Source organism: Thunnus maccoyii, chromosome 22 (genome assembly GCF_910596095.1).
Source record: "Thunnus maccoyii chromosome 22, fThuMac1.1, whole genome shotgun sequence".
Lineage (NCBI taxonomy): Eukaryota > Metazoa > Chordata > Actinopteri > Scombriformes > Scombridae > Thunnus > Thunnus maccoyii.
This window is the reverse complement of record NC_056554.1, coordinates 24405369-24419843: the sequence shown is the minus strand read 5'-3', so window position 1 is coordinate 24419843 and position 14475 is coordinate 24405369. Positions and strand designations below refer to the sequence as shown.

Here is a 14475-nt window from a genome sequence, read left to right as displayed (position 1 = left end):
CAGTAAACGCTCAGACTAACAACTTACCGCTAACCTTTTCTTCTGCTCCGCTCGCATCCACCGTCACTTTCCCGCCGCTCTTTCCCACTCGCTACGCAAACATACTAAGCACTGCCCTATTCCTAAACTGAGTTACACTACCGATATTTAGCGTTATTTTTGGCATTAAAAAATATCTTTTGGCCTGGCGGGGGTTCGTTGATATTGTTACAGGAGAAACACAGATTCAGTAAACGTTCAGTAAACGTTGAGTACCGTTGGACCCGGCAGTCTCCGTTAGGTTGGGCGAGTTCAAAGTTGTGAAAACAACGGGGGTGTTTTGAATACACCCCCGTTGTTTTCACAGGTAATTTGTTAGTCTGTTCCCCCCGCCGCAGGAAATAATGGATTAATCCTGGAAGGCTGTTGATGTCGCACTTTTCTTCTTATGAGAGTAACACGGAGATTATTCGACCAGAGAGCATATCGACCAACTAATCGAGCAGGACACTGGGAGACTGCAGCCCTACAGATTAGTTAATGATGAATATAATAACTAGTTGCAGCTGTAGTTTCAATTATACACACAATATTGTGGTTATTTTGGTCTGATGGTCCAGAGAGAAACATCTGGACAACTATGGGATTGAGAACATCAAGAAGACATGTCTATACAAACTAACGTCACCAAACTCTTCATGATGAAGTGACTCACTGACGTGTTTTTAATAGTTTCTGGATGACAACGGAGGTACAAGTTATATCAGGCTTTGTTACACACACAATACTTGTTAGTAGATCAGCTCATTGTTGGTTTGGATCCAAACATGAGAAGAAAAATATAGAAAATCATCATCATTTTGTCATTTTTTCCAGCATGAAAGCACTCTCTTTCTTTCTTCTTCTACTGAATCTACTGAAAAAACACTTTATATTAACTATTATATATGAGTGTTTAAAGAAAGAGTGTGTGTCGTACCTGCGCCGGTCCCTGCAGGAGCTACTTCTCTAGCGAAGAGTTCAAGAGCTTTCTTCTGTTTATGGTGGACGGCCATCCAGAGCACAGCCTCTCTAGAGCCCTGCACACACACATACATAACATATCAATCTGTTGTGTGTATCCACGTGGTGTTATTATTACTGAAACATACTTAAAACTGTTACTCAAAGTGTGTTTTAAAAAGTTTCCATGAACCTGTTTCACTTCCTGCTGCAGTAGAAGTTAAAGTAGAAGAAGAGGAAAAAACAAAAAAAAAAGGGGAAGATAGAAGAAGAAGGAGAGTGTGGGAGGTTGGAGGCGTGAAACAGGCTTAACTCCGACCCCGACCCGCTTCTGGCGGAGGAGAAACGAAGAAGAGAAACTGTGTCAAACTGGGAGAGAAAGAGAGTGATTGAGGTGAGGGAGAGTTTAGAGGCGTGAAACAGGGCTCGAGTGTGACCCCTGACCTGCTTTTAGTGTCAAAAGGGAGAAGAGACAGATGGACGGAGAGACAAAAAAAACACGTGAAAACTACAAAATGTCAAGCTCAAGAGCATCACACGCTGCCCTCAGAGTGTCCTCTAAATCTGGTTTCATTTAAAAAGATTTTTTTGTGCTTTTTCTGTCATTGAGTTTGTTTTCCTCAGTGGTTTCCAGGTATTCTCTGTATAAAAAGTAGTATAAAACCTTTTTGTGCCTTTGGTCGGTCGGAGCTGAAGACTACAAGTTTGGAAAGTTTGTCAATATTTGCATTTATTTATTAGTATTTATAGTTTTGTGATCTATCTTGTTAATTAGTTCCTGGCTTGAATTTGGAACAGCTTTGTCTGCTCTCATTTATAAATAAAGCTGTTTGAATATAAAATGTGCCGAATAAAAAAGAAAAAGTTCTGTTTTTTTTTAACTGCGGTGCGGCTGCTTCATATAAAGAGCTGAAGATGTTTCTACTGGAAAACGTTGAAGAGGATGCTGAAGAAGCAGGTCGGTAGGAAGGAGGAAGAGCGGGAAAAAAAAGGTGGAATTTATCAACAAAATAGCACCGAATGTGATAAAAATGCCTTAAAACTGAAGAAAAGAAAACAGCAGCTGCGACTTACTGGAATCAAACACCTGCTCAGGTAAGAACAGGCTGATTTAACCAGATGAAAAGGCGTCAAATCGTACAAAAAATAATTAACAACAGTGTTAATTTACTGCCGACATCACAGATTTAACAATGATGTAATGATGCAAAACTGTTTTTACTATCAGCAGCTGATCAACCGTCAATGTCACAAACAAAACAACAACAGATGAACTGAAATAAACGATTTAACTCAGAAAACGACGGTAAAGTTGTAGGACTTTTATAATATTTCCTCACATTCAGCCTTTGTCTCGCACCCTTCCAGTCACACAAGTGTCTTTACAGCAGTGAGATCTTATAACTCAACGGACAAAAAACTGTTTATAATTTTTTGGCAAATTCCACATAAATAAAATGAAACGGACCAATAGAAAACCAAACTTTACCTTATTTATAACTGATATTAACCTCTATTACAACTCTACAGTCCCAAAGACCCAAACAATATTTGAACCATATAAAATAATATCACTTAATTAACCCCTGTCCCTTTATTTATTTATTTATTTATTTATTTTCCAGTGTATTATTTTGCTTTCAGTGAATGTAAATGGGTTTTTTTAATGTCATAACTTTTTGTTCTTTAAACTTGTTTATGTTACTGTTGCATGAGTTTGACTGTTATCAATAAAGTTACTTCAACCAGTATTCCTTCAACACACACTCATCAAAAGCTTATTTACATCTGTCTTCTCAGTAAAATATCTCGTTAAGTTAAAAACCCAAAGTTAATAAAAGTAAATATCTTTCTGACGGGTGTTAACGTGTGTGTGTGTGTGTGTGTGTGTGTGTGTGTTACCTTGGCGTGAGCGTTGGCGCCGTAAGTGTCTTCAGCTCCCAGAACCTGGATGTTGACGGAGCTGAAATCTTCCAGATTCAACTGCTTAAATATGCGCTTCGTCCTACAAAACACAAACACAGCAGTTTATTATAAATCCATAAAGTTTAGACACCATCAGACAGAATCAAATCATCATTTTAGTTCATTTTTAAGCAAAAAAAAGTCAAATATTTATTGGTTGCAGCTTCTCAGATGTGAAGATTTAAAGCTTTTCTTTGTCACACATGATAATAAACTGAATTTCTTTGGGTTTCTGGTTGTAGATCAGACATGTGAGCATTTTTTATTAGTTTCTGATATTTTATAAGACAAGAATGAATCGACACCGTTTGATGACGCTGTCTGCGGTTCGTCGGGCCTTTTCTGCCGCTCTCGGTCCTCCGACCGGACACACCGCCGTCGCCCTGAAACCGTCCATGTAGGTGGCACAAACCTGGAGAGAAGAGAGGAAGACGAAGACGACGATGACATTCTGCATCATCCAACAGTCGCCTACATAAACCTCAGAAACAAACACGTGATTAATGAGAAATAAAATGATGAAAACTGGAGGAAAAAAACTTCACTGTTGAAATCCTGAAAATAAAAACATGCCGATGATGTCACTGACCTTGTAGTCATGTGATGGAGCGAAGCCTTTAACACCTTTGACCTTGACAGCACCTCCTTCTACGCCTGAAAACACACACACACACACACACACACACACACACACACACACACACACACACACACACACACATTTAAACCTCAAACATTTAGTCGATCATGACCAAGTTAAACATAAACTATTCTGATGATCGATTATACACGTATGACACAAAAAACACCAAAAAACTCTCAGGTTTCAGCTTCTCAAATGTGAGAATTTGCTGCATTTACTTGTCTTTTATTACAGAAAACTCAACATCTTTGAGTTTTGGGCTTTTGGTGGAACAAAAACAAGACATTTAAACGTCTGACATGTTTTTTTCATGACTTGATAAAGAAAAGAATCATTAGTTACTTACATTTAGTGCACAAATATCAACAAGTGTTTCTTATTGTATTTAACAGTGCAGCTGTCTCCACCAAAAGCATTTTTGACTAACTGGCTGTTATAAAGAGAGTGAATATTGGACTTTCATTCACCAGGTGGACAGAAACACGACTCCACATGAATGATAATGTTGCTCAGTAACTGCTGGATGTGGAAATAAACAACTGTTTGCTAACAAGTTCAACATATCAACTTAAAAAATAATGATGTTTCCTTCTGTCAGTGTGTTTAAAGATGATTTCTTGCAGGAAATATCTTTAAACACTGACATATTATGTTTTAAGTTGATATGTTGAACTTGTTGGCAAATAGTTGTTTATGTCCACATCCAGCAGTTGTTATAAAGTACCTGAACATCTTGAACCCGGGACATTTCAAACCCTGAACTGACCTCAGAACCAGGACAGTTTCTGTAGCTGCTCTGTGACATATGTGAGGAAACAGAGGAAGACGTTTTAGCCTTTGTCCCCCACTCTGCCCTCTCCTCAGTCTCTCTTTCTCACCCTGACAGCTGCCTCAATGTGCCGAAAACATCATGCAGCACTTTGTTCACCGCGGCTTGAGCCAGACTACAGACTCTCCACTGGTTCATCTCCAGTTCATGTTCCGGCTCCTTCATGGTAAAAAAAATAAATGGCGGGTCATGAAGTGGTCAAACAGGGCTGAGGAGTTCAACTGAGGCGCAATTTGACTGAAATATTTACATTTTTAGCAACGACAGAAGCTAAAAGTTCACAGCCTCCCCTTTTGCGTTCTGGTGCAGAGCTGATCCAGAACTCCCACACTGTAGATGAGCCAGCTTCAAACAGAGGCTGTACTGGAGCTCAAAGCTAACATCAGCATGCTAACACGCTCACAGGTATAATGTTTACCATATTCACCATGTTGGTTTAGAATGTTAGCATGCTAACACGCTCACAGGTATAATGTTTACCATATTCACCATGTTGGTTTAGAATGTTAGCATGCTAACATGCTCACAGGTATAATGTTAACCATATTCACCATGTTGGTTTAGAATGTTAGCATGCTAACACGCTCACAGGTATAATGTTAACCATATTCACCATGTTGGTTTAGAACGTTAGCATGCGAACATGCTCACAGGTATAATGGTTTACCATATTCACCATGTTGGTTTAGAATGTTAGCATGCTAACACGCTCACAGGTATAATGTTAACCATATTCACCATGTTGGTTTAGAATGTTAGCATGCTAACACGCTCACAGGTATAATGTTAACCATATTCACCATGTTGGTTTAGAATGTTAGCATGCTAACACGCTCACAGGTATAATGGTTTATCATAGTCACCATGTTGGTTTAGAATGTTAGCATGCTAACATTTGCTAATTAGCAATAAACAGAAAGTACAGCTGATGGGACTGTCAGTAAGTTTGCAGATATTTAGTCATAAACCAAAGTATTCCACAAAATGAAACTTAGATCTGATGAAGACGTCAGTAGGTTTCATCCTCTGGGGAACATGAATGTCTGTACAAAACTTCATCGCAATCCATCGAATAGTAGTTGAGATATTTCAGTCTGGATCAACACATTTTCTGACGTTTTCATCCATAGAGCCGTGCTGCTAGCATGGCTAAAAAACCATTTAACTTACATGAAAAACGTTATGAAATGATCTGATCACAGTCCAAATGTCTGAGAGTTTACTATTCATGCTTGTTCCATAACTTTCTTGCTTCTTTTGCTCTTGCTGACCCACTTTCAGGTTACATTTTCATCAGTAAAGCTGCCAGCAAACAGACGAGGAGGATGAACTCATTCCTTCTTCACAAAGATATACGTTCACGGTGGAGAACCGGGTCATGTCGGGGTCGTAGAAAAGAGTTAGCGGCCCCCGTTAAGTGTCGAACTCGAGGGAAATATTCAGGAATTTAAAGTGTATACATAACATATATCACTTGGCAGCGATGTGAGAGAACATGTTGTGCCTTTCTCAACAAATCAATTAATTAAGAGAAGAAGTGAATAAAGAAAAGTTGTTATCAGTGAAGAAGAGTTCAGCGGAGGATCAGGGAAGGTTCATTCTCTGATGACGGACACATGTTTAGCTTCAAGAACTAAATGAAAGTAAATCATTAATAGATGATAAAGAGTTTATTGGAGGTTCAGAGGAGGGTGAAGGGTTCATTCAGGGGTCAGAACGAAGATCCAGACGCGTTTGTTTACGGTTGCAAGTTGAGTGTTTAAAGGTTATAAAAACAGTCGACAGTTCAGCTTGTGGTCATGTCCTCACTGCTGACTGTGTGTGTGAGTGAGTGTGAGTGTGTGTGTGAGGTACCTGGCACTTCCTTGAGGACCACATGGCTGAAGTCACAGATGACGTCAGGCAGCAGGTATCGCCGCGGGTCACCGATCTCGTACACCAGCTGTTCGGCGACCGTGCCGAAGGAGACGAGGCCGCCGGTTTTGGGCGGTTTGGAGAGAACAAAGGAGCCGTCGCTGGAACACTCCACCACCGGGAAGCCGATGTTGTCCCTGTGAGGGGAAAGTTCACAGTTCAAGCACTTTGGTTTTTTTTAAAAAAAAACAAACCTGTTTAACCTGTTTAAGGATCCATTCACAGTAGCTGTTTCCATGCACATGTTTAGCTGCTAATCACATCAGAGCTACTGTAAGTCTTCAAATCTTATTAATGGAGCAATAATTTAAAAAATGACCACAAACACACTTATTAGAGGGGCTTAATTCAGAGGTTGAGGCCGGAATGACTCATTGAAAACAATGATTGACGCTGTATTTCTGGAGAGAAGTTGAGGCTTTTTGAATGGGAGTCAGTTGGAGCAGCTAGCAGTGACACTTTTAGATACTTCAGTCTTAAGACATGAGAGCTGCTGCTTGATTTTTATTCACGTTTTCAATTTATGCATAAAAAACCTGAGTGGAAATGACTAAAATTTGAAAGAAATCTCAAAACACTGCAATAAAGTTTTTACATTAAGCTGAGGCGGAAAATTCGGTGCATCGATAAAAGCAAAATGTGACAAAGTGCAAACGTAAATGATGACTTAAACGTCACTGAAGAGCTGAAAATTTAGTTTCAAGACCTGGAAATTAACTCGTTAACATCGTCAACATTCAGTGTTTCGGTTGCTTCTCACCAGTCGGGGACTTTATACCAGTCGGTGAAGATTCCTCCCGTACTCTGAGCTCCGCACTCGATCAGGTGACCTGCAAGACTGAAACAAGAGAAAAAAAAAAAAAACATGATTTATTTTCTTTAAGTTTTAACATTTGTTCAGAATTTCACACATATGTAAATATTATCGCCTCAGATATGAAGAACATTTAAATTTTGATCAACTGTCAAACAGAGCGACACAGATCTGAAGATGTTGGTTAAACTGGAACAAACTATAGAAGAGTTCAAAGTTAGATTTAGTTTTACAGTTTTGGTTAAACGTTTAGATTTTTATGAATTAAACACCTCATGTGCCATTCTGTCAAATTCCTACATTATATTTGAGTTTTTTCATACTTTATGTTTGTTTTTTGTTCTCCCTTCGGCTTTTATTGTTGCTCATTTTGAAGTTGTTGCTTCATGTGAAGGATTTTGTCACATGCACCACAAATAAAAATTAGTCAAATTATATTGCAACATGCAACTTTTACGCAACAGAGATTATTGTGAAATTCAAAAAGTCATGACTTTAACAAACGGATGAACCCAACAGTGTCTGACAGCAGCTGAAGAAGAAAAAACACCAAAATTAGTAGTTCGAGTTCAAAGGGCTTCACATCAATTTTCACTGACAAAAAATAGTTTTAAGCTAATTATTTTCACTAACATGGTGCATAAATTGTGACCTGACAAGAGACTGCAGATGCAACTTAGCTTTAAGCATCAAATGGTAACATTTCTAAATATGTTTTTACATGGTCTCTTGCAAATAAAGTGAATAAATAAATAAATGATAAATGAGGAGGAAGTGTAAGTGAGGGGGAGTGTGAATGGCATGTTTACTGTGTGTGTGTGTGTGTGTGTACCTCCCAGCTGCCAACAGATCATAGTCGTTCTTCTCCCATCCAAACTGCAAGAGATAAGAAACCCAGACAGATGTTACATTCCTGAAACTGTGTCTCATGCTGGACATTAAACACACACACACACACACACACACACACACACACACACACACACACACAGCTTATATTAATAAACAGACATCAAGGCTGCCACTTCATATTTAATCATCCCACACTTTGCAGTCAAAAATAATGTTGGCATGTTTTTTAGATGTATTGTTAATAGTTTTTAATATTAAAATGAAAAAAGGTGTTTGAAGAAATATCAGAAACACTCCTTTCCAGCTGAACCGGCTGGAGGGTCGTGTCGGTGTCTGTGTCTGATTGACAGCAGCTGGAGGGGCGTGTCGTTGTCTGTGTCTGATTGACAGCAGCTGGAGGGGCGTGTCGTTGTCTGTGTTTGATTGACAGCAGCTGGAGGGGCGTGTCGGTGTCTGTGTCTGATTGACAGCAGCTGGAGGGGCGTGTCGTTGTCTGTGTTTGATTGACAGCAGCTGGAGGATCGTGTCGGTGTCTGTGTTTGATTGACAGCAGTTGGAGGGTCGTGTTGGTGTCTGTGTTTGATTGACAGCAGTTGGAGGGTCGTGTCGGTGTCTGTGTTTGATTGACAGCAGTTGGAGGGGCGTGTCGGTGTCTGTGTTTGACTGACAGCAGCTGGAGGGTCATGTCGGTGTCTGTGTTTGATTGACAGCAGCTGGAGGGGCGTGTCGGTGTCTGTGTTTGATTGACAGCAGCTGGAGGGGCGTGCTGGTGTCTGTGCTTGATTGACAGCAGCTGGAGGGGCGTGTCGGTGTCTGTGTTTGATTGACAGCAGTTGGAGGATCGTGTCGGTGTCTGTGTTTGATTGACAGCAGTTGGAGGGTCGTGTCGGTGTCTGTGTTTGACCGTCAGCAGCTGGAGGGGCGTGTCGGTGTCTGTGTTTGACCGACAGCAGCTGGAGGGGCGTGCTGGTGTCTGTGTTTGATTGACAGCAGCTGGAGGGGCGTGTTGGTGTCTGTGTTTGACTGACAGCAGCTGGAGGGGCGTGCTGGTGTCTGTGCTTGATTGACAGCAGCTGGAGGGGCGTGTTGGTGTCTGTGTCTGATTGACAGTGTTTGATTTGCAGAATTTCAACAGATGATTGGAGATCAGATAGTTTCTCCAAATAATAAGCAGCAGCCCTCAGAGCCTCAACAGACAAACATTCATATCAAACGTACGGTGTGCATGAGTGGCCCCAGAGCCACAGCGCTGTCCACACAGCGTCCCGTTACCACGATATCCGCTCCGAGATCCAGACAACGCCGGATAGGAAGAGCCCTGCACACAGAGAGAGTTTCAGTTGAGTATATTGTGTTTCATAATATTATATTTTGATGTGCATGATTAGCTGCACTGAGCAGTGAGTCACAGCTCGGTCAGGTTGAGGCAGGAAGGACAAAACTGTTCTGGAGTAAATGACACACTGGTGCACTCATAGCTGTGTGTGTGTGTGATCATAGTAGTGTGGTTGTCAGCAGTAACAGAAATTCTACATCAGTGTTGCTCTGTATGTTTGGAAAGCTTTGGATCAGTCCAGCTCACCCTGTGGTCACCTGAGTAGATGGTACCTCCCAGTCAGGTGAGGCTGAGGAGTTAAAAGACCAGTTAATGGTCAACTGTAATGGAGTGGAAGAGAGTAGGTGGCAGCTTGCAGTGAGGCTGCAGATTTTATTAGTTTGTTGGAGGGGCGTGTCGGTGTCTGTGTTTGATTGACAGCAGCTGGAGGGGCGTGTCGGTGTCTGTGTTTGATTGACAGCAGCTGGAGGGGCGTGTCGGTGTCTGTGTTTGACTGACAGCAGCTGGAGGGTCGTGTCGGTGTCTGTGTTTGACTGACAGCAGCTGGAGGGTCGTGTCGGTGTCTGTGTTTGACTGACAGCAGCTGGAGGGGCGTGTCGGTGTCTGTGTTTGACTGACAGCAGCTGGAGGGTCGTGTCGGTGTCTGTGTTCGACTGACAGCAGCTGGAGGGGTGTGTCGGTGTTTTCTTTGCCTTAAGTTATTGGTTGAACTTCTAAGAGTTCATTTTTGCCTCTGTTTCATTAATATTTATATTAATAAATATCACTTTTTTGTGCACATACTGCAGCCTGCTGACCTGTTTTTTGTAACATCCCTTTAAAAGGTTTCCAGTGCCAATTACCATCTTCTGCTCTTTATATGAGGTGGCGACGCAACGTTTAGTATTTACAGACAGACAAGTTAGGAAACAGTAAAACAACTCTGTGTTGGAGTGTCCATACCCGAGATAAGCATTCATACTGTGGAGTGTTTTAGGCAACTGTTTTCTGCCGCTGTCGTCAGCCATCTTTACCTCAGAGAGGCTGTTTCTCTGAGAGGAGAGGAGACGAGAGAGGAGGAGAGGAAACAAGAGAGGAGAGGAGACGAGAGAGGAGGAGAGGAGACGAGAGAGGAGAGGAAACAAGAGAGGAGAGGAGACAAGAGAGGAGGATTATACTGACAGCTTAATGTTTGGAAATGTCTAAAATTAAAAAAAAAAAAAACAATGTGATGATGATGATGATGATGATGATGATGCCTTACATGGGGCATGAGGTCATCGCCAGTCACCACGGCAACCTTGAGGTCCAGCCCGGCCTTCTTGATAACTTCCTCTATGGCGGCAGCACACGCCAGAGGGTTCACTCCACCTGCGTTACTGACCACACGGATACCTGCGAGGGGGGGGGGGGGGCGTTTGCATTTAACTGTTGCTATGGAAACTGACACGTAAACATCTTTTTTTTTTAAAAAAACACTCACTCCAGTCATGTCTCACTCACCTTTCTTGTGAATGTCATGAATGAACGGAGCCAGAGCGACCTGGACAAAGTCTGGAGTGTAACCCAGATTCTACGAGACAACAGCAACAAAACAAGCTGCTCATAAAAGACCTAAAAAAACTGAACCTGCATCCATTTTCATATTTAATAAAGTAAAATAAACACGACACACTGAGCTCAGATTTTAATAATGCTTGTAGTGACCAAACTCTTCATGATGAAGGAACATGTGACCCAGTGCAGCGATGAGACTCACTGACGGGTTTTTATAAGATATATCAGCTTTGATACAAACACAACACTTGTTAGTAGATCAGTTCACTGTTGGTTTGGATCCAAACATGAGATTTGTCTTCACATTTTCTTGGAGGCCGAGGTGATGTCTTCTTCTTCTTCTGATATTTGTTTGTTTTGTCCAAACACGGTAAGAAATCTAATTCAACTGTCTTAATAACAGATGAATTCACAGAGAGCTTCTGTCTCTGAAAGAGACGACTGACTGAATATTCAGCGATTATTTGTTACCTTCATCATAACACATCCATCACTCTAACAGTTGTCCTCTGTACATTCATAACTCTATCTATCTATCTGCACCTGCGTCTCTATCTGCAGTGTTTTAAAAAGGTTGAAGTTGCGAATCACAGCTTCGCCTTCATTAACAATCTGGGAACCAACCGTTGACACAAAGTCTCACACTCTGCACTCAGCCAGAAGACAGTAAAGACCTGATATAAGACACATAATCAATAAAACATAAGAGTGTAAATATCCTTCACACGTGACAAAGACAAACATGGATACAGCTGCGATATAATCAGTCAAACTCCACTTTCCAAACATTTTAACACGGCCAGAGTGAAGAGAATAACAGTTTGACTCACAGGCATCTTGGTCTTGGCGGCGGTGAGCAGAGACATGGTGATCTCACTGAGGTAGTCAAACACCAGGAAGTCCAGCTTCCCGCTGTAGATCAGCTGAGGCACTGCACACACACACACACACACACACACACACACACAACTTTAAGTACATATTGCAACCAAAACTACTTTTATTTCAGATTTTATCATATATTTTTATACTGTGATAATTCTTTTGAAGTCAAAGGTCTCAGTTCTTCTTCCTCTGCTGGGAACAACAACCTGATGTTAAACGAGTCTTTGATTTATTTCTGATTTGTTCTCACACCAGAACATTTCAGCATATTTCTTGCTGGTTTTATTATTGTTAATATGTGTCATGATTGTTGTTTGTAACACCACAATGTGATATTTAGTTTTCACAATTTTAACAAATCCAAAGAAAAAAACTCTTTTTTTTCTCCTTATCAATGTATTGATATAACTAATTAAATATAGAGCTGCAACAATTAACCGATTAGTCGATCAACAGAAAATTAAATATTTTAAATCTCCTCTTTCTATTAAACTGACACAGAGATGTTGTGGTGAGGTGATAGTGCACAGCAGTCGCCACCAGAGGTCACCAGTAGGTCTCTACTGGTGGAAGATGGTGGGGAGAACAATGCCTCTGGCCTGTTCAGGAGTATTTTGGAGTATTTAGTCCTGGTGATAATGGTGAGCCAGCCGAGCTGTGTGCATCACTTACCTCGAGGTGGCTTCTTACATGTGAATATTTTCTGGGTTTTTTTTGGTCCTCTGTGACAGTAAACTGAATATTTGAACATTGAAATCATTTTCTGATATTTAATAACTAAATAACGAATCAGTTAATCAAAAAACTAATCCACAGATTAATCAATGATGAAAAGTAATCGTTAGTTGCAGCCCTAATCAAATATATACAAACATGAAAGTTTTCTGGTACAAACCTTTATTTTCTGTTTTCTTAAAGGAATTTGAAGTTTATGTAAAAATATTATTAAGTCTGTAATAATTGAATTTTTTTTCTAATTAATTTTAACCAACAATCCTGGTTGTTTATTCTTTGGTTCCACATTAACATTTAAATAACCATCATGGACGATTTAATTTTTCTTTGTATTGTATATTTTTATCTTGTATTCCTCTGTATAATCTGCGTGTTAAAGGACACGTTCACCGTTTTTCAAGTGTGTCTTAAAACAGCCGTTTTCAACCAGTGGCTCCATCTAGTGGGCCGCTGAGGCAGTGCTGCTACCAACTGGTTCAAATTTATTTTGGTTAATTACCAAGTTAATTAGAATTCACATAAATAAAAAAACTTCCAAATTAAAATGTGTATAATTTCAATGACCAGTTAGGTTTGAATATATAATCACAACACATCATCAGGTAGAGACGGACGTGTTTCGCCACTGTTAGCTAGCTAGCTAGCTAGCTTCCTCTGTGGATCCTGCTTCAGAAGACACGTCTCTATCAGCTGAGTTGGAAAAAGGAAACTGATGAAGCTTCACAAGTTGACCTTGTTTCATTCTGGATACTGGCTGCCGGTGAATATCCCTCTCTGTTGCCTTTCACCACCTGTTTATGTGAGTCAGGGGTTTCAATTGTGATTTCCACAAAATCAAAAGGCAAGGAATGAACTGAGAGCAGCTTTGAATGCTACTCTGCATGTCAGCCTCTCATCCATCACACACCGTGACGTCATCTCATTATTTCCCAGAAGCCCAGGTGTCTCACTGAGGGAGGGCAGAGTATTTATTACAGTTATTACAGCTGACAGTGACATAACACATATTTACAGCCCAGTTTTTGGTCATGTTATGTGTTTTTTTTTTACATTTATTTGGGCAGGTGGTCCTCAAAAATGTTTTAACAATGAGAAGTGGGCCTTAAATTACAAAAGGTTGAGAAGCCCTGTGTTAAAACAGCAGTCAGGTGTTCATATAAACGTCCTGTAATCATTCCTCCTGTTCATACTGGCTATTAAAAGATCCCCTTCAAATGTGCTTTCAATGTCAGTGATGGAGGCCAAAACCCACAGTGTGTCCACACAGTCATTTAAAAGTTGATGTGAAGCTTATATTCAGCTTCAGCAGTCTGAGTTAGTCATATCAAGTGGATATCTGACATATTTACAGTCTTTTTAGCAGACAGATAAGCTGTTGAACTGTGTATTTGCGGTGTATTCATCCTTAACGTACCTGAGACGGCGGTGTCCCCCCAGAACCCGGAGGCACAGCCGATCCGTACCGGTTTCGTCCCGGCAGAAGTCGCATAACACCTGGAGCTGGTTTTATTCATATGGTTTATAGTCGGTGACACATTAGCAGAAGAGCTAAAGTGCAAAAACCTCAAGTTCAAACGCAAACTGACGCACTTCTCTGCGCTCCTGCCGCGCGACAAACGCGTGACGGCTAACGGCGCGTTGCGGAGAAAACGTGGAAAACTAGACATCATTAATACTGTTTTTATTTAAAGTGGAAAAGTTTTTTTTTTTTTTTTTAAAGTGAGCTCTCTACTCTGACAACTTCAAGGTGCGCTGGTCCGTCCATAAAAACAGTCCGACAGGAAACACGTCACGGAAGAGCGAGTGCTGCCAGAACTCGCGAGAGGAACAAGCAACCATATAAATACAGACAGGTGACAAATTAAAGGAAAAACTGGTCCAGGTCTGAATGCTTGACCCCTACAATGAGGGGATCTGGTGGCTCTGTTATACTTTGGGGGGCATTTTGCTGGTTTGGGTCCACTTGTCACCTTAGAGGGAAGGGT

General features: G+C 40.9%; 1 protein-coding gene across 1 annotated transcript in view; it reads right to left on the bottom strand.

The window, feature by feature from the left end:
- lratb.1 (lecithin retinol acyltransferase b, tandem duplicate 1) overlaps positions 1-14247 on the bottom strand; it is a 35581-nt gene extending 21334 nt beyond the window's left edge. Inside the window, exons 1-13 of the mRNA XM_042401697.1 lie at positions 13905-14247; positions 11701-11801; positions 10817-10886; positions 10578-10708; positions 10277-10365; positions 9217-9316; positions 7979-8022; positions 7093-7170; positions 6273-6469; positions 3536-3600; positions 3252-3358; positions 2884-2986; positions 959-1058 (exon numbers count right to left, since the gene is read on the bottom strand). Coding sequence (XP_042257631.1) covers positions 959-1058; positions 2884-2986; positions 3252-3358; positions 3536-3600; positions 6273-6469; positions 7093-7170; positions 7979-8022; positions 9217-9316; positions 10277-10365; positions 10578-10708; positions 10817-10886; positions 11701-11801; positions 13905-14160 — 1441 coding nt within the window. The 5' untranslated portion in view covers positions 14161-14247. The remainder of the gene's footprint in view (positions 1-958; positions 1059-2883; positions 2987-3251; positions 3359-3535; positions 3601-6272; positions 6470-7092; positions 7171-7978; positions 8023-9216; positions 9317-10276; positions 10366-10577; positions 10709-10816; positions 10887-11700; positions 11802-13904) is intronic.
- Positions 14248-14475: the final 228 nt, after the last annotated feature.